The sequence below is a fragment of the Jaculus jaculus genome, chromosome 5 (assembly GCF_020740685.1).
Source record: "Jaculus jaculus isolate mJacJac1 chromosome 5, mJacJac1.mat.Y.cur, whole genome shotgun sequence".
Lineage (NCBI taxonomy): Eukaryota > Metazoa > Chordata > Mammalia > Rodentia > Dipodidae > Jaculus > Jaculus jaculus.
This window is the reverse complement of record NC_059106.1, coordinates 81,146,672-81,165,827: the sequence shown is the minus strand read 5'-3', so window position 1 is coordinate 81,165,827 and position 19,156 is coordinate 81,146,672. Positions and strand designations below refer to the sequence as shown.

General features: G+C 44.4%; 1 protein-coding gene across 5 annotated transcripts in view; it reads right to left on the bottom strand.

The window, feature by feature from the left end:
- Nucleotides 1-14,590, bottom strand: part of Eri3 (ERI1 exoribonuclease family member 3) — a 163,486-nt gene extending 148,896 nt beyond the window's left edge. Inside the window, exons 1-2 of one of the 5 annotated variants that reach the window (XM_045150816.1) lie at nt 14,542-14,590; nt 11,254-11,329 (exon numbers count right to left, since the gene is read on the bottom strand). Coding sequence is in view for 4 of the 5 variants with exons in the window: in XM_045150814.1 (XP_045006749.1) it covers nt 11,254-11,329; nt 14,173-14,307 (211 nt within the window). In the remaining variant the exon portion in view is untranslated. Of the gene's footprint in view, nt 1-11,253; nt 11,330-14,172; nt 14,385-14,541 lie in introns of those variants that run through there. The other 4 variants (XM_045150814.1, XM_045150815.1, XM_045150812.1 and 1 more) reach the window with 4 other exon arrangements.
- Between the last annotated feature and the right edge of the window lie 4,566 nt (nt 14,591-19,156).

Here is a 19,156-nt window from a genome sequence, read left to right as displayed (position 1 = left end):
GTCTAGCCAAATTGTGAGCTATAGGTTCAAGAGACTCTGTCTCAAAGAAAAAGAGCAAAAGCAAGAGAAAGAAATCTATATCAATTTCTGGTCTCCATAAGCATATGTACCCACACACATATGAAAATGTATACACATGCTCACACATACCACACATATATAGGAAAGAGTGAGTGTGTGTGTGTATGTGTGTGTGTAGGGCTTGGAGTATAACTCAGTAATAGGGCATTTGCCTAACATTGCACCCTTATGCCCTGGGTTCAAACCCCACATGGTAAAATACATACATACATGCGCGCACGCACGCGCACATTCCATATGCAATACAGTGAGGGGTTTTTTTTCTTTTGTTTCTTTTTTTTTCAAGATAGGGTCTCCCTCTAGCCCAGGCTGTCCTGGATTCTCTCTGTAGTCCCAGGCTGGCCTCGAACAGTAATCCTTCTATTTCTGCCTCCCAAGTACTGGGATTAAAGACATGCACCACCACAGCTGGTGCAATATTGCTTTAAAAACAGAATGTGAGGGAGAGATCTCCTTATAGTGCCCACAGAAGGTAGACTGCAACAAAACTGGCACCTCCCCTTAAAAAAAAAAAAAAGCCCTCAAGGCATCCTTCAGCCCAAGCCTCCAGAAAAGCCCTTCATGCTCTTTCACTGGCACTCCACAGCTCAAGCTGCCACATCTGAACTCCTACAGAGATGTCCCACCTGCTCTTGCTCCCCTGGCAACTTGAGGATTTCTTTTCTACTGATGTCTTTATACTTTAGTTACCAGTTTGCAGAAAATAAGTCTAGAGCTTTAACATCAACTGGGACTTGGAGTATGTGGTTAAGAGGCAGAACTCAAAAAAAACAGTTTATGATTTATTCTCAGATATCTTTTTCCTTCTCTTATCCACTTAAAAGTATATAGTAAGTAAAACGAATGATTCTCATCTCAAAATGAAGGGAACTGCTCCCCAATGGGGACAAGGGAGGGGTAAATAGGGACTGCCCCAGGGCCAGCAGATTTTGAAAAACAGGCCTGAGCTACAGCCCCTGGAGGCCAGTCTCTGTGCAGAGTATTTACACAACAGACACCAATGGCTCCTCTGCAGCCATTACTGTCTATCAGGTAAATAACACATGTGCCAAGACACACATTTAATGAGGGAAATAATATGCCTTTATAAAAAGACTCAATCTGTATTTACCTGAGAGACCAAAGCAGCACCAAATCACCAGATTAGCGGAACCACAGAGGAGTCGTTCTGGTGTCTTGGGTAAATAGACATTTTATAGCCTCCATTACTAGAAGGGGAAGGGAGGGCAGAGGGAGGGGTCATCCTTCAGCATCCACGTCCACAAGCCAGGGGAGCATAGAGGATGGGACAAGCTAAAAAGCCTATCAGAAAACATGTAGTCTCCTCCCTTTCCACCTCCTTGGCCACACACACTTAAAATCTCTGGGAATATATGGGTCGATGCTATCCCTGGTTTCAATCCACATCACTGAAAACCAGAAGGGGAACATTCCAGAGAAATATATCAGAGGCACGCCCTCAGTGTAGCTAACTCCAAGTACATGAGCTACTGAAGCTAGAGCTTCCTAGGGTCCCCGTCTCGCCTGCCACCACAGGTACTCAGGCACCTGCGTCACAGAGCATAGCACTACCTGTCTACAACTTAATACTCGGTCCCAGCTTTTGTCTTTAGAAGCAAAAAATTGTCTGGGAAAAACACAAATAAGCTATACATCTTCAAAATTCATAACCTGAAATCTAGTGGACATATTGGTACTGCCAGAGAACTTTCTGTGAAAATCATGGTCAAATAACCAAAGAGGCAACAGTCCTGCTAGCAAGGGGAAAAGGAAGCCCAGAGGAATAAAGACTGCACAAGGGGGGGGTGGGGGAAGACTACCCAAGGTCCACCCTCCAGTAAAAAGAAACAACAGAACCCAGGGCTCTCAACACCAAGACCAGGGTCTTAGGCCACTGCTCCAAAGCTTGAGGCCTCTACCTGGTCTGTGAAAGGTTACAGACCTCCCATACCTTGCAATGGTTCCAAAGTGAAAGGAAACATGTACTCTAAAGTGAGGTCCTTTCCTCAATAAAACATTCTCCTGCTCTCTGCTCCAAGGTAGGACTAGGAAAGCTCCCCAGCACCCAAAATAGTGACTAATCTCAAATCACCAGCAAAGCTGAAGTCACCAAAAGCCTTCAGAAATACCAAACTCTGAGGACAACATCAATCAACCCATCTTAACAGCTTTAGGCAGCACTTCAAGCAACAGTTTATGATTTGCCTGCTCTTAACTAAACCATGCCCCCAGCTTGGGTAAACTCCTTCCAAGGGCCAAAACCAGGAGACATTTCTTCATAAGGTCTGACAAATCAGTTCCCCCGCCCCACAAAGCCTCCTTTCCTAATACTCCACAAATAAGCTAAAGATGAAGTCACCCCTTTAAGCACCTGCCACCCTTGTAGAGGGTATCGACACAACAGCTATTCAAATCTTTCTACATTCCTGCTTTTAAAATATAGGGTTATGGGGTGGAGAGATGGCTTAGTGGTTAAGGCGCATGCCTGTGAAGCCTAAGGACCTGGGTTCAATTCTCCAGGTCCCACATAAGCCAGATGCATATGGTGGAGCATGCATCTGGAGTTCATATGCAGTGGCTAGAAGCCCTGGCACTCCCATTCTCACTCCCTCTCCCTCTCTCTGTCTCTAATAAATTAATTAATTAATTAATTAAATTTAAAATGTAGGGCTAGGGCTGGAGAGATGGCTTAGTGGTTAATGTGCTTCCCTGTGAAGCCTAAGGACCCAGGTTTGATTCCCCAGTAACCATGTAAGCCAGATGCACATGCATCTGGAGTTTGTTTGCAGTGGCTAGAGGCCCTGGCCTCTACCAGCCTCTCCCTCTCTCTCTCTCTCTCTCTCTCTCTCTCCCTTTCTCTCTCTCTCATAAATAAATAAGTAAATAAATAAATAAAATTTAAAACGTAGGGTTAAACTAGACATGATAGTACATGCCTTTAATCCCAGCAGAGGTAGGAGGATCACTGTGAGCTTAAGGCCAGCCTAGGGCTACAGAGTGAGACCCTACCTTGGAAACCCCCCCAAAAAAGGCAAGGTTAGGTAACCCAGTCACTAAAATACTGGTATTAGACAAACCTAGATATGAACTCTAAACTACTATATATTCTTTTCAATAACAGCTACAAGAACAATACCTTAACCTTTGGGTTCAATTCAGTCATACAATGCATATAAAGTGCTTTGTATAAGAGTATGTGCTCAGTAACAGGGAGCTAGTATTGCTAATACATGAGACAGAAAAGAGATGTGCCAGTGAAAAACTGTTACAAGCTAGGCACTGTGTTGGTGAATGGCATATTTTACGTCACTTTAATATTCTCAATAACCAAGCAAAATGGGTAAGAGCATTTCCACTTTACAAACAAGGAAGCTAAGGCTGAGAAGCATCCAACTCTTTGGGGCTTTGTCCTCCTCCACCATGTTAATGGCTCTCAGTTCCCCTCCATGACTGATCTCACCACAAGCCACAAGGATAACAATACTTATTAAATTCAACTTTTTTTGAGGTAAGGTATAACTCAACATTAATAATAATTAAGTCTAAATCATTCAAATTTGTTATCGTAATTTAAACAAAACTTCTTTTTTGTAGCCAGGCATTGTGGCACATGCCTTTAATCCCAGCACTCAGGAAGCAGAGGTAGGAGGATCTCCATGAGTTCGAGGCCACCCTGAGACTACATAGTGAATTCCAGGTCAGCCTGGGATAGACTGAGACCCCACCTCAAGAAACAAAGAAGAACAAAATTCTTTTTTTAGGGCTGGAGAGATGGCTTAGCGGTTAAGCGCTTGCCTGTGAAGCCTAAGGACCCCGGTTCGAGGCTCGGTTCCCCAGGTCCCACATTAGCCAGATGCACGAGGGGGCGCACGCATCTGGAGTTCGTTTGCAGAGACTGGAAGCCCTGGCATGCCCATTCTCTCTCTCTCCCTCTATCTGTCTTTCTCTCTGTGTCTGTTGCTCTCAAATAAAAAATTTAAAAATTTTAAAAAAATGTTTTAAAAAAATTCTTTTTTTATTATTTATTTGCAGAGAGAGGGAAAGATAAAATATGAGCATGCCAGAACTTCTTGCCACTGCAAACAAACTTCAGATGCATGCATCCTTGGTGCATCTGGCTTTACATGGGTATTGGGGAATTGAACCAAGGCTGACAGGCTTTGCAAGCAAATGCCTTTAACCACTAAGCCATTCCCCTAAGCCTTCATATATTTTTTATATTTTAGAATGTAAAATAAACTTTAGCCCTTAGCACAAAGCAGAAACAGGACGAGGTACCTTCTAACAACCAGCTGCAGTAGAAGGAACTCAAAGTCTTTCCCACACACAGGTCCAGAGGTGTAGCTCTTCCTACTTAACCAAGTGAGAAACCAGGAAGTAGAGTCAGCTCTTGCTCAAGCCCCCAAAATGTGGCATTTCCTTTAACAAGTCTGGGCCTTGGCAAATGTTACTCCCTCAATTTTGGAATGCATTTTTTTTTTTTTTTTTGTATTTATTTGACAGCAACAGACAGAGAAAGAGGCAGATAGAGAGAAAAAGAGAGAATGGGCGTGCCAGGGCCTCCAGCCACTGCAAACTAACTCCAAGTGTGTGTGCCCCCTTGTGCTTCTGGCTAATGTGGGTCCTGGGGAAACAAGCCTCAAACTGAGGTCCTTAGGTTTCACAGGCAAGCACTTAACAGCTAAGCCATCTCTCCAGCCCTGCACTTTAATTTTTTACCAGGCAATTACCACTCTTTCTTTAAAACCCAGCTCAAATCTTCCCCTCTTGGTAGCTTTCTCTGATGCCCCATGATAAAGTCAACTGCTTAAGTGTGCCCCAGTAGTAAAGTTTATTCTTATTTCATGACTATAGTATGACATTAAGTATCTGTTTCTCTTACTACTAATAATTTTCAAAGAATTAGAGAAGTATGGAAAATTACAGAATAGGCACAGCCCAAAGACCACACAAAGCTTCTTTTCTTTCTCTCCCTATGTTACTCTCAGCCCAACCCATTCTGTCCTCCCTCTGAGAGAGAGACAGAGAGAGAAGGAATTGCCTTGGTGCCAGAATACTATTAAAAGGATTAATTTAGGGACCGGTGTTTGGACTGTCACATCCAATCACTACACACAGATCTACAGCTTCCCAAATCAGGCTCATGCAAAGAGGAATCAATTGCAAGGACACAGAGGGTCTGAACAGGCATACTAATGGCCTCCTGAGGTGCCAGCGGCCAGCTTTGACACTCCCATAAATTATCTGCCTTTTGATTTTACCTGTAGCTGTGGGGCACAAGGCACAATTTTGAACATATCAAAGCAATCCCTCCTAACCCAAGGTTCCCCAAGGAATGTCCCCCAAAGGAGAAAAGGCTAAAACCAACAACCCAGAGGGAATCTGCTTCCCAACAGGTTTAGTCCTTAGCAGTCACCAATTAAAACCCAACAGAACCAAACGGATGCAGCAGGGCCCAAATGAAGCTCAGCAGATCTGGAGTATGCGTCAGACTGAAGCTCTGCAGAGAATACACAGCTCTCCATCAGAGGAAGAAGAATCACAACAAGCAAGCAAGGCAATTTCTTCTGGATGCAAGTCTACACTGGCTTTGACAGCACCCCCACACAGTGATCTTAGGCAAGTCACATAACCTTCTAGGACCTCAGTTTCCTCACGTGACATCAAGGAGACCGATGCTGACCCACTTCCCAGAGTGGAAGTACATTTAATGCAGGCCAGTAATGTGGCAACACTAATAAATGACCCCAAACAGGGGAAAAGGCTAGGCACACCAGTGAAATTGTATTGGGAAGCTACTTATTCCATTCAGTTTACTTGATGCAAAAGTCAGATGTGAATCTGATTGAACTCCTGCTGTGTGCAACTTTTCCATTATGAAGAAAAGAGCTTTGCTTTAGTTGTAACGTCCTCCACTGTGGTCTACTAGTTTCTACCACCAGAGGCTAAGACAGCTGTGTGGACTCACAGCATATGAAACCAAAGCCTACATTCATCCAAGTACTGCCAGCCTTTAAAAAGTTTTAATTGGGCTGGAGGGATGGCTTAGCAGTTAAGGCATTAGCCAAAGGACCAGGTTCAATTCCCCAGGGCCCACGTAAGCCAAATGCACAAGGTGGCACATGTGTCTGGAGTTTGTTTGCAGTGGCTGGAGGCCTTGATGTGCCCATTCTCTCTCTCTCTCTCTCTCTCTCTCTCTCTCTCTCTCTCTCTCTCTGTCTCTCTCTCTGTCTTTCTCTCTCTCTCTTTGTCTCTCTCTCTGTCTCTCTCTCTCTCTCTCTCTGACTTTCTTGAATAAATTTTAGAAAATAAACCTTTTAAAGTTTCAATTGTGTAGAATACGAGTAGTTATAAATGCATCAGATACTGTGCTAACAGCTTTACCTTCATCATTAAAGCCTTTAATCAACCCTGTTAGGTTGGTTATCTTATTGATATCTTTATTTTACAGATAAAGTGAAGCTCAGAAAGGTAAGTTACTTGTCCAAGGTCACATAAACACTACTATCAGAAACTTGTAGGCTTCCCTCTACCACTCCAAGTGAGGCTCATGAGAAGAGAAAGGCAAATAGAAAGTGAGGATTCAGGGCTCTGACTTCTACTTATTGGAGTCTCAACAAATAGTTTATTTGGTCCCTGTGCCTGACATAAACCATCACAACTCAAATGGGAGACATTTCCAAAATCAGGCAAAGGTCATCATCAAGGAAAGAAGAGAATGAATAGTACATATACAGAATGAGGATAACTGCCTAGAAAGTTTAGGGAAATGGGTCAGTTTAAGAAGTTCACAGCAATTGATGTCAAGCTATGAACCCCTAAACTAAAATCCCTTCTAGGACTCCATTTACTCCATACTTTCTTCAATAGAAAATGGTTCCCAGAACATTTTAATTCATTCTACATTAATTTTTTCTCTTTTTATCTCCTAGTCTGAAATAGGTGCTGACACTTCCAAGAAATTCTTTGGTAGATATCTTTTTTTGGGGGGGATAGGGAGGGTTTAAAGGTACAATCTCACTCTAGCTCAAGCTGACCTGGAATTCACTATGTAGTCTCAGGGTGGCCTCGAACTCATGGTGATCCTCCTACCTCTGCCTCCCAAATACTGGGATTAAAGGTGTGTGCCACCACACCCAGCCTGTAGATAGATATATTTTAAGCTCCAATAGATACAGCAAAGTAGTAAGTAAAGAAAACCAAGATATACATGTATGCAAAAATTCAGTTATATTTAGATTTGTCTTTAAGAACCAATATACTGCCACCAATAGAACTGCCACAGCATTCTTACTGTTCTGCTGCCAGTCCTATCTCTCACCTTCAATCCATGCCTTTTACACTAACATCAAAGGCAACTTTCCACAACACAAATATAATGTCAATCTACTGATTATAATACTTTTATAGAGATAAGGTCAAGGCTGGCCTCAATTAGCAATCCTTCTGTCTCAGTCTCCCAGTTACAAGTGCGCCTCACTACATCCAGCTGCATAAGTTTAATGACTTCTTACTGTTCTAATACAGGGATCACCAAACTATGGTCCATGGGCCAAATCCAGCTATCACTTGTTTTTATAAATAAAGTTTTACTGGAACACAGCTAGGCTCATTCACCTTCACACTGTCCATGGCTATTAAAATGCTAACTACAGAGTGTGTGGAAGAGTTGTAAAAGAGACCAACTCTAAATATTTACTGTCATGTCCTTAACAGAACATGTGCAAACCTTCAATCTTTTTACCATCCTCCACCTATCCACCCTCACTCCTTATCTAATCCTAAGAGTTTATAAGGCCTTAACCTGTACTTAACTTATCTGCTTCATTTCTTACAGATTCTCCTGCTCCCTGCCTTTCAATAACACTTCCTCCAACTCAACAAAGAACTGACACTTGGTCCTCCAAGTCTTTATCTAATTCTAGGTGAGGTTACTCCCTCAGAGAAGCATCTCAGAGCCCCTAAGTACACCTTACAGATACTTCTGAATCTATACTTCCTTTATTTTAACATTCTTGGCTGAATCACAATTGCCTCTTGACTATCTTTACTAACAGCCTCTCCCATGAATGTGTGAGCTTCCTGGTGTCAGCGGCAGTGTGCCTTGTTAACCCCTACAAGACTGTTATGAACAGTCTTCAAGTCCCTGAACATTAATGATCAACAGCCCATGTTTTTAGACAGCCTCAAATCCTAGTCAAAAAAGAAAAGAAATAGATGAAGACTAACCATCAACTCAAAGGTGACACACAACCCAAATTAAACTAAGATCAAGGGCTTTGGTTAAATTCATCACAAGAGCCAAATGAAATGTGTTTCTTCCTGTCATGTTAATTTGTGTATTTCTCAGGATAATAGGGCTATTCTAGCTCTATACAATCACCTTAAAGGCTAGGTGTTCCAGGGGGGCCCATTAAAGAAATCATGGCTAGGTGTGTGTGGTGGTTTGATTCAGGTGTCCCCCATAAACTTAGGTGTTCTGAATGCTAGGTTCCCAGCTGATGGAGATTTGGGAATTAATGCCTCCTGGAGGGAGTGTATTGTTGGGAGCCGGCTTATGGGTATTAAAGCCAGTTTCCCCTTGCCAGTGTTTGGCACACCCTCCTGTTGCTGTGGTCCACCTTATGTTGGCCAAAGGGTGATGTCCACCCTCTGCTCATGCCATCGTTTTCCCCTGCCATCATGGAGCTTCCCCTCGAGCCTATAAGCCAAAATAAATCTCTTTTTTCCAGAAGCTGCTCTTGTTTGGGTGATTTCTACCAGTAATGCGAACAGGACTGCAACAGTAAAGTGGTACCAGGAGTGGGGTTGCTGCTAGACACCTGACTGTGGCTTTGGCCTTTTGGAGCTGGTTTTCAAGAGGAATGTGAAAAGAGTTGAAACCTTGGCCTAAGAGATGCCTTGCAGTGCTGTAAGTACAGCTTGATGGACTGTTCTGGTCAGGGCTGCAAGACCTGAATGCAGTAAGAATTATGGACTGTGAGGTTTGGCTTATGAGGGTGAGAAAAAGCTTTGCCTGGACTGGGCTAGCAGTTTGTGTGAGAAGCTTGCTCTTGTGCCCATGTCCTGAGAAGTTGTGTAGGGTTGCTTTGCGTAGAAATGAACTGGTGTGTGCAGAGGGATATGGCACAGAAAGAAAAATCTTTGGGTGAACTGTTGCCCATTCAGCTGCAACTGAGATTCCAACCTTTGAGACTGGGCTAACTGACCTGCGTGGGGGCAACAAGAAGAATGTAGACTTTTTTGAAGGGGCCCCAATGCTCAAGGAGTGTCCTGTTCTTCAAAGCCTGCTTTATTCCCCCCTGGATTAACAAATTGGCACCCTACCTGGTATCGTGGAGTATAAGAAATGCTGGAAAGTGGGTCATTGAGTTTGCAGTGGAGACCCAGTGGAAATGCCAGGACCATGAGATGGCTGCCGAGGAGCTGCCACCCCGATGAAGTTTCCCAGGACTGTGAGTAGCCTAGCTGGAGGGGCGGAATTGGAATACCAGAGACTTGTTGCTGGTTAGAATTATCGGACTTGAAGATTTGTCACTGGCTAGAGTTACTGGACTTGAAGCTACAGAGTTTGATGTTTGCCCTAGTTGTTTTAAATCTTGTATTGGTTGAATGTTCCTCTGCTATGCCCAATGCCATCTTTTGCAGTGTGAATATTTATTCTGTGCCATTATGGGTTTTTTGAGGTTATTTTTTGGTATTATGGCTCAGTTAAAAGATCTTGGACTATGGGGATGTATGAACATCATTGGAATTGATAAAACTATGGGACTTTTAAAGTTAGATGAACACATTGTATTTTATATCATGTATGGATATGTTTATGGGGACCAGGGGCGGAATGTGGTGGTTTGATTCAGGTGCCCCCCATAAACTCAGGTGTTCTGAATGCTAGGTTCCCAGCTGATGGAGATTTGGGAATTAATGCCTCCTGGAGGGAGTGTATTGTTGGGGGCTGGCTTATGGATATTAAAGCCAGTTTCCCCTTGGCAATGTTTGGCACACCCTCCTGTTGCTGTGGTCCACCTTATGTTGGCCAGATGGTGATGTCCACCCTCTGCTCATGCCATCGTTTTCCCCTGCCATCGTGGAGCTTCCCCTTGAGCCTGTAAGCCAAAATATATCTCTTTCTCCCAGAAGCTGCTCTTGGTTGGGTGATTTCTACCAGCAATGCGAACCGGACTGCAACAGTGTGGTAGCACATGCTTGTGACCCCAGCTACTAAGTATAGAAACTGAACCAGGAGGATTGCAAGTTTGAAGCCAACCAGGGTAACTAGTAAGACCTTGTCTCAAAAGTTAAAGGGCTGGAGAGATGGATCAGCGGTTAAAGCACTTGTCTGCAAAGCCTAATGATCCAGGTTTGATTCCCCAGTACCCACATAAGGCCAGATGCACAAATGGGCACATGCATCTGGAGTTTGTTTGCAGCTGCTAGAAGCCATGGTGTGACCATTCCCCACCCCACCTTGCAAATAAAAAAATATTTTTTTAAAAATAAAAGTTAAGGGGCTAGATGGCTTAGCAGTTAAGCACTTGCCTGTGAAGCCTAAGGACCCTGGTTCAAGGCTTGATTCCCCTGGACCCACATAACCCAGATGCACAAGGTGGCACATGCATCTGGAGTTCCTTCATCTGTGGTGGCTGGAGGCCCTGGTGTGCCCATTCTTTCTCTTTTTCTCTCTGCCTCTTTCTCTCTCTGTCACTCTCAAATAAATAAATAAAAATTGTAATAAAAAAAAGTTAAAAAAAGAAAGAAAAGAAAGACGAAGGATACAGTTTGGTGGTGGCACACTTGCCTAGCATGCACAAGGCCCTGCATTCATTCCCCAGTACTGAAAAAAAAAAAAGTCATGACAAAACTTGAGATTCTATATCCCCACCTCCAACTCTTACTCTACAGGTTTTTCAGCACATACTCCCAGGCATGGTGGCACATCCCAGCACTCGGGAGGCAGAGGTAGGAGGATCGCTGTGAGTTCAAAACCAGCCTGAGACTCCGTGGTGAATTCCAGGTCAGCCTGGGCCAGAGTGAGACCCTACCTCAAAAAAAAGAGAGAGAGAGAGAGAGAGAGAGAGAGAGAGAGAGAGGGAGAAGAGAAGCTACAGAAAAATGCAATTCACCTCTCAAACCTTAGAGAAACCAAACTTGACCATGCAACACAATTCTTACCTCTCCTTACTTCAAAGATTCCAAGACTGGCAGCAGGGGATGCTGAAGGTTCTGTGAGAGCTGGAAAGCCCCAGTGCTGTGGACAAACACAAATCTCTGCAACAAGTCTATTTCAATACAAAGATCAAATCCCTACTAAGGACCATGCTATACCTCAAACTCAGAAACTCAAATTTTGGGATACCAGCTATCTCGGTAGAAAGACACTGGCCCTACAAAAGCTATGTTGGAAGTTATAAGTATTATGTTTGTCTTTAGAATCATGGAATTCATGTTCTCTAATGGTACACTATTTTTCCCAAGAAGGTTTATCTCCTAGAAACACCCAATAGTCATGATATCTGAATCTAGGCTAAGAAAGATGGTCATGAAGTGATAGCCCACTGGATAACTTCAAAATCTTATGTAGACAAGGAGACAGGGCTAGCAATAGAAAGAGCTCAGTCACCCCGGCTGAGCCAGCACTGCAGGTAGGGGTTGATTGGTTGCCACAAACTCACAAGCCAAATTACAAATGGAGAAGAGCCCAGGAAACAGAACACTTTCAGAATACTTCCAAGTTAGTCTCAAGTTACAAAAAAGTCAAGGTAGCAAACTCCCAAATCAACATATCAAGGGAGCCAGAAGTGGTGACAAACACCTATAATCCCAGTACTCTAGTCACAGACGCAGGAGGGTGGCTGTAAATTTGAGGCCAGCATGGTCTACATAGTGAATATCAAACCAGCCAAGACTACATGTGAGACTGTCTCAAGAACACAAACAGGGGCTGGAGAGATGGCTTAGCAGTTAAGCGCTTGCCTGTGAAGCCTAAGGACCCCGGTTCGAGGCTCGGTTCCCCAGGTCCCACGTTAGCCAGATGCACAAGGGGGCGCACGCGTCTGGAGTTCGTTTGCAGAGGCTGGAAGCCCTGGCGCGCCTATTCTCTCTCTCTCCCTCTGTCTTTCTCTCTGTGTCTGTCGCTCTCAAATAAATAAATTAATTAATTAATTACAAAAAAAAAAAAGAACACAAACAGGGCTGGAGAGATGGCTTGGCAGTTAAGGCACTTACTTGCCTGTGAAGCCTAAGGACCCAGGTTTGATTCCTCACATTCCACGTAAGCCAGATGCACTTGGCGGCACATGCATCTGGAGTTCATTTGCAGTGGCTAGAGGCCCAGGTGTGCCCCCATTCTCTCTCTCATAAATAAATAAATATTTTAAATACAAATAACAGGGCTGGAGAGATGGCTTAGCAGTTAAGGCACTTGCCTGCAAAGCCAAAGAATCCCTGATCAACTCCCCAGCACCCACATAAGCCAGATGCATAAGGGGCAAAAGTATCTGGAGTTCATTTGCAGTGGTTGGAGGCCCTGGCGCACCCATTCTCTCTTTTTCTCTACCTGCCTATTTCTATCTCTCTCTCTCTCTCAAATAAATAAATAAAAATATTTGTTCTTATTTTTAAAAAAATACAAACAACAGCAACAAAAAGTAACTAGGGGTATCTATATTTACCACCTAATTCAGATCTTCCACAGGATAAGAAAATCCAAACATGACCTTGTAAACTATTAATAACCTTTGCACAAAGAAATACCTACAGCCAGAACCAGTATGTCCCTACCATTGTACACACTTAAGACTGTTCTATTCAGATCTCCTGGGAAAAGGCCACTCACCAATTTACTCCACCACAGAGTAAACACTAAGATGAAATGGAAAAAAAGCACTTTTATTCGGAAATTTCAAGTTGGAGACAGAGCGCTTGGCCAAGCTCTAAGACCATAGCTGATTATTTACAGGATCTTTGGGCAGGAATTGTTAATGAGCTTTTAATTTGGAGTGCTTAAGTTGCCAAAGTGCTCTGAGCTCCAGTGAAGCACCACAGAATCCATAAAGGAACCCTTATCAATCACTTCCCGGCAGTTCCCTTCCCCCATTCAGCACCTCCTTTAGAAAGGCAGCCAAATGCGTTTCTAACCAAGATCACAGACACACATTAGTGGAGTCACACTCCAAGTCACTGTTTATAAATTGGCTTTTAAAAGGTAGGGGATTCAAGTATAATATACTTAAGCTCCAAGAACGAGCCCACTAAAACAAGGTATACTGTACTGTGTATGATAAAGTCAGAATAAAGCAGAATTTGATGAAGCCAATTTCTGGTAAAAACTCTACAATCAAAAATCATTCAGCCAATCACAACCTACTACAGTCAAATAGTATACACAGTTTTTGGCCAATAGGATTCATGATTTGTTGCCCATATGCAGAGAAACTGATGAAATGTCTGACATGAGCAAATGCCACAGAAATGTCCAGAGACCTCTAGCAGACAATGCTGGGCACTATTCATTGCAAAAATCCAGCCTAAGGAACAAACTCCACATTCATATCCAGCATCTTCCACTTTACACAGAGCAGTTTATATGTTGCAAGAACTCACAACCATGACTCAATCCAAGACGTTTTCTTTGTTTTTAAGTAAACACCTGTTGCTGGACCATCTGCAAACAGAAAGCTACCCAGGTTAGGGCTCTTCCTTCACACCATCCACCATTACTATAAACACAGCTTCAGGCTTACAAAGAGGTAAGCTGAAGGATACATTTGTGTGTGCACCTGTGTCAGGGTGAGGGATTGGAGGTGGAGGTGCTATCCGTATCGACTAATTCCTTACTGTTTCTAGCTTTTCTGGTCAAACCTCTCTTCCTCCTCTCTAGTAAGGCCAATTCAGAAGCCAGTCCCTTTCATCAACTCACCCAGTCTGTCTGGCGAAGCCCTGCCCCGCTCCCCCTTCGCCAGTTAGACCGTGCGTCGAGGGTGAGCACACGGGCCATTATCCCAGGCTGCACAAAGTGTGCGCGCCACGACCCAAACCCCGCATGCATCAACCAGGGCCCAGGATTGGGGGAGGTTCTTAGTCTCAACCCACCCCAGGGTGCTGCCCCCAACTCGGGCCCATCCAGGTCCAGGGGAGCGTAAGGGGAGGGGCAGGGGACCAGGAGACCAGTCCTCCATCCCAGGGCCGCCCCCGCCCCCCGTCAGCTGCGGGAGAGGCTGTCGCCATGGCAACGCCCCCTCCTCGGGGCCAGCGCGGCACGCTCTCTCCAGGTGCAGGCCCCGTCGTCTCCCTCAGGCCTCAGCAGGCGCTCAGGACCGTGGACGGCAGCGGGCGCGGCCCGCGCCGACGACTGCGCTGGCCAGGCAGCGGCGAGGCCAACTCCGCCCGCTCCCCACAGCCCGTTCCCCGCCGCCTCAACAGCGGCAGCCAGCACCACGAGTCCACAACACACCGACTCACCTCCGCGCACTCTGACCCCGACAGACGCGGCAGACGGGCGGGCGCTGCAGCCAACCGCTGAGCCCGCCACTAGCCCCTCGAGCCAATGGGATGCAGTGAGGCGGGGCTTCGTCCGCGCGAACGCTCCCTCTCCCGCCGACATGCGCGCTGAGGTGTGTCAAAATGGTGACTTCTGGCCACGGGCCTTATGGAACATGTAGTTTGGAGAACGCACGTACTCAGCAGAGAAGGGGAGGGTCACTTTTGAGCAATGAAAAGGATTAACACACACCCGCGCGCGTGCGCGCAAACTTCCCCAGGCCTAGAGTCCTTTTTCTTTCAGTATGTGCATAAGGTGAGTATATTCTCAAGCATTCTGTTTAGGCAACACTGGCGCATGACTCATTTGGCTAACAAATTGTCGTCGTCATCATCATCATCAACTCTGATGTGGGCCAAGGAACGATCTAGGAGAAGGGAGGCAAATTAGGATTAAGAAGAAAACGCATACATTTTTGAAGGGCCTTGAACTGACTTGCTCAGGTCCCTTCCCAGCAAACCAGGATTAAAAAGATTCTGGTCCGGAAAAAAAAAAAAAAAAAAGCCGGGTGTGGTGGCGCTTGTCTTTAATCCCAGCACTCCACTCGGGAGGCACAGGTAGGATCGGCGTGAGTTCAAGGCCACCCTGAGACTACATAATTAATTCCAGGTCAGCCTGGGCCAGAGTGAGACCTACCTCGATTAAAAAAAAAAAAAAAATTCTAGAGGGATGGCTTAGCAGTTAAGGCGTTTGCCGGCAAAGCCAAAGAACCCAGGTTCGATTTCCCAGGACCCACGTTGCCAGATGCACAAGGGGGTGCACGCGTCTGGAGTTTGTTTGCAGTGGCTGGAGGCCCTGGCGCACCCATTCTCTCCCTCTCTCCCTCTCCCTCTCCCTCTCCCCCCCCTTTCCCTCTCCCCCTCCTTCCCTCCCTCCCTCCCTCCCTCTTTCTCTGTCAAATAAATAAATACAAAATATTTTTTTTTAATATTCTGGTCACAGGTAAGTGCAGGGGTGTTTCCATAGTCTCTCCAGGAAAGTTATGGATACCAGGTTGTGAGCTGGGAAACAAGTTATAAGAGGCCAACGATGACTTGGACAGCTTCTCATTCCATCAGGACCCATTTCAGGAGCCAGCTTCAGTCACTAAGCTACCACCTGCATATTTTCACTTAAGACAATGATATTAGTTCTAGACCCTACCACCTCTGAAATGTTAACAAAATGGTTCCTGCTTGAGCTAGAAATGCCTGGTAATCCCCATATCAGAAAATGCCTTCTTTAATTTCATTCATATAATGGGTTAGGTGATTCTACTGTGCACCTACAGAATTGATCACATAGCTTTATAATCGTCCATTTCTTTACCATCTCTCCCCCAGGAATTTAAGCTTCGTTCAGATGCTACTATTTCCATATTGTTCATGCTGGATCAGTTATACCCAGGATGCTTCCAGGTATAAAGCAGATAAGCAGTGAATGTTTCTGACAAATGAGGGCATAAAGCAGTAGCAGGGACAGATATTAAAAACAAGTCAAAAAAAAATAGCCATGCATGGTGGCACATGCCTTTAATCCCAGCACTTGGGAGGCAGAGGTAGGATCACCATGAGTTCAAGACCACCCTGAGACTATATAGTAAATTCCAGGGCAGCCTGAGCTAGAGTGAGACCCTACCTAGGAAATAAAAAGTGGAGGCATTATCTATCTCCAAGTTCTTGAAACTGGAACTGGGTCTTCTTTCTCCTACTGGTACCTAAACCTAAACCTCAGTTGACCAGTCTGTCAAAATACATTTATAGCGCTTCTGCTAAGTACCAAGCTGCTTGTTGCTAAGGATTAAATGATAAGACACACAAAGCCTGTATCTTCTAGAAGCTTTTAGATGGGAGAAAGAATGGGAGAAGAACAGGCAATAAACAAGTAAGTAAAAATCAGGTAAGAAAAATAAGGGGCTATAAGATTGCCTCGCCTGTCTCTCTCTGGCTTTGTTACATCCTAAATTCTGTTCTGACAACATGGCACATGGCATAGGCACATTCTTGGCTATAAGTATGAAGTCTGGGCTGGAGAGCTTGCTCAGTGGTTAAAGGCATTTGTTTGCAAAGCCTGATTGCCTGAGTTCAGTTCCCCAGTACTCACATAAAGCCAGATGCACAAAGTGGCACGTGTATCTGGATTTGTTTGCAATGGCAAGAGGCCCTGGCATGCCCATTCATCCTGTAATCCTAACACTTAGGAGACTGAAGCAGGAGGATCTTGAATTCAAGTTAAGCCTAGGATATTTGGTGAGTTCCAAGGTACAGACTGAAACCTTGTCTGAAAAAGAAAGCAAGGGGGCTGGAAAGATGCTTGAATTCCAGCACTTAGGAGGCAGAAATAGGAGGGCAGCTGTGAGATCAAGGCTCAGTAACATTCCCTGCTTTTACTTTCAGTGACCCAGTCACTCTAACCTGCTTCATTCACCCCTCTGAAAAAGCAGCCCTAATGTCTACTAGGGAAATGAGGCAATGACCAATCTGGCTTCTTCAAGCTGAATGGAGTCATCAGGTGTGGCAGTTGGGAAACTTCCAGTGGGACTATCTAGGGACACCAAAAGTGCATTGGTAGAGTGCAAGAATACAGTCCTAGAAGAAAATGTTGGGGAGAAAGAATAAATGCAAGGCATTAGGGCAAAGTGGGCATTGGGTAAATTGTGGGTTTTTTTGGGTTCCTATTCTTGTAGACTTTCAGGACTTGGCAGGTGATTATGGAAACCCAGATAGATGGAGTTAGATTGTTGCAGGGCCATCTGAGTGTGGACTGACTGTGAATGAGAGGAGATAACATGAAACAGCAGCTGAGTACACAAGGTCCTAAAATTAACAGTTACTATTACCAGAAATGATAGGCATAATTCTCTTTCATCAGGAAGAGCCAGAAATGCAGTTCTAGAGTTATTCCCCAAATGCATGATAGTATCTGGTTGATACCTGTTCTTATAGATCTTGTAAAGAAGATGAAACATCATTAGAATTAGAATTGCCAAGAATATATACTCTTGATAATGACGCAAATGTCACTCAACTTCCTGATTATAAGAAATGTCAGCCAGGCGTGGTGGTGCATGCCTTTAATCCCAGCACTCGGGAGGCAGAGGTGGGAGGATTGTGAGTTCGAGGCCACCCTGAGACTCCATAGTGAATTCCAGGTCAGCCTGGGCTAGAGTGAGACCCTACCTCAAAAAATCAAAAAAAGAAAAGAAAAAGAAATGTCACTCTGTTGTTTCCTGGATATAAGAAATATATTTTAAAATAATTCTTTGGTAGTTTGGGGGGGGTTGTTGTTGTTGTTGTTTTGGGTTTTTTGAGGTAGGGTCTCCCTCTAACTTAGCCTGGCCTGGAATTCACTATGTAGTCTCAGGCTGGCTTTGAATGCACAGTGATCCTCCTACTCAGCCTCTCATGTGCTGGGATTAAAGGTGTGTGCCACCACACCTGGCTAGAACATATAATTTTACTATTGCACTAACGATGAGAGAATATTTGCATGCTAATGAGATAAATATGTTTATATAAATATTGTTTGAACATTTGATATTACAGAACATAGGACATCTTGAACATTTTTCAGAGTTGATAAATCTTTTGATTTTATAATCCTCAATGCTGACAATGCCTCTGCATAAATATATAGCACAAAATGGCAGAAGTATGTTTAGGGCCATTTCAGAAATTGTTGGAAATTCATTTTGTGGTAGAAGTTTAACACAGAAACCAGGCCCAGCTAGATGATGCTCTAAAACACAAGTTTCTATTGTTCAGTCCTTTACCAGGGGAACAGCATGACCCTGAGTCTCCGCCCTCTCTATCTGTGCAGCTGCACCCTGCTTGTATGTTACCTGGTTAATGCAGCTACAGACACAAACACCCCTGAACAAACAAACAGCTTTCTCTTCTACATTTGTACTTTCTTTTTTTAATATTTTATTTATTTATTTGAGAGAGAAAGAGGTGTGGGGGGGAGGAGATAGAGAATGGGGCACTCCAGGGCCTCTAGCCACTGCAAATGAACTCCAGACACATGCCCCACCTTGCATCTGCTTACGTGGGCTGGTGAATCGAACCTGGGTCCTTAGGTTTTGCAGGCAAGTGCCTTAACTGCTAAGCCATCTGTCCAGCCCTACATTTGCACTTTCTTATCACTGACTTATTGCTAAGAAATTTTCTGTTTGTGCCCCAAAATCATGTAACCTTAAAAACTTATGATCCAAAAGCTGGGTGTGGTGGTGCACATCTTTAATCCCAGCACTTGGGAGGCATAGGTAGGAGGATTGCCATGAGCTCAAGGCCACCCTGAGAATACATAGGGAATTCCACATCAGCCTGAGCTAGAGTGAGACCCTACCTCAAAAACAAAAAAACAAACAAACAAAAAAAAAAAACTGCACTATCAGAGCTCAGTACTCAGGCTTTGGAAGTTGTTCCCCTGAGTCCATGTTGACATGAATAAATGTTCTGATTCTCCACTCTACCTCTGGTGCCATCTGTGTGTGACTCAATTTCCCAAAACAATTTAATAATGGGGCTAGGGATATGGCTCAGCAGTTAAAGGTTA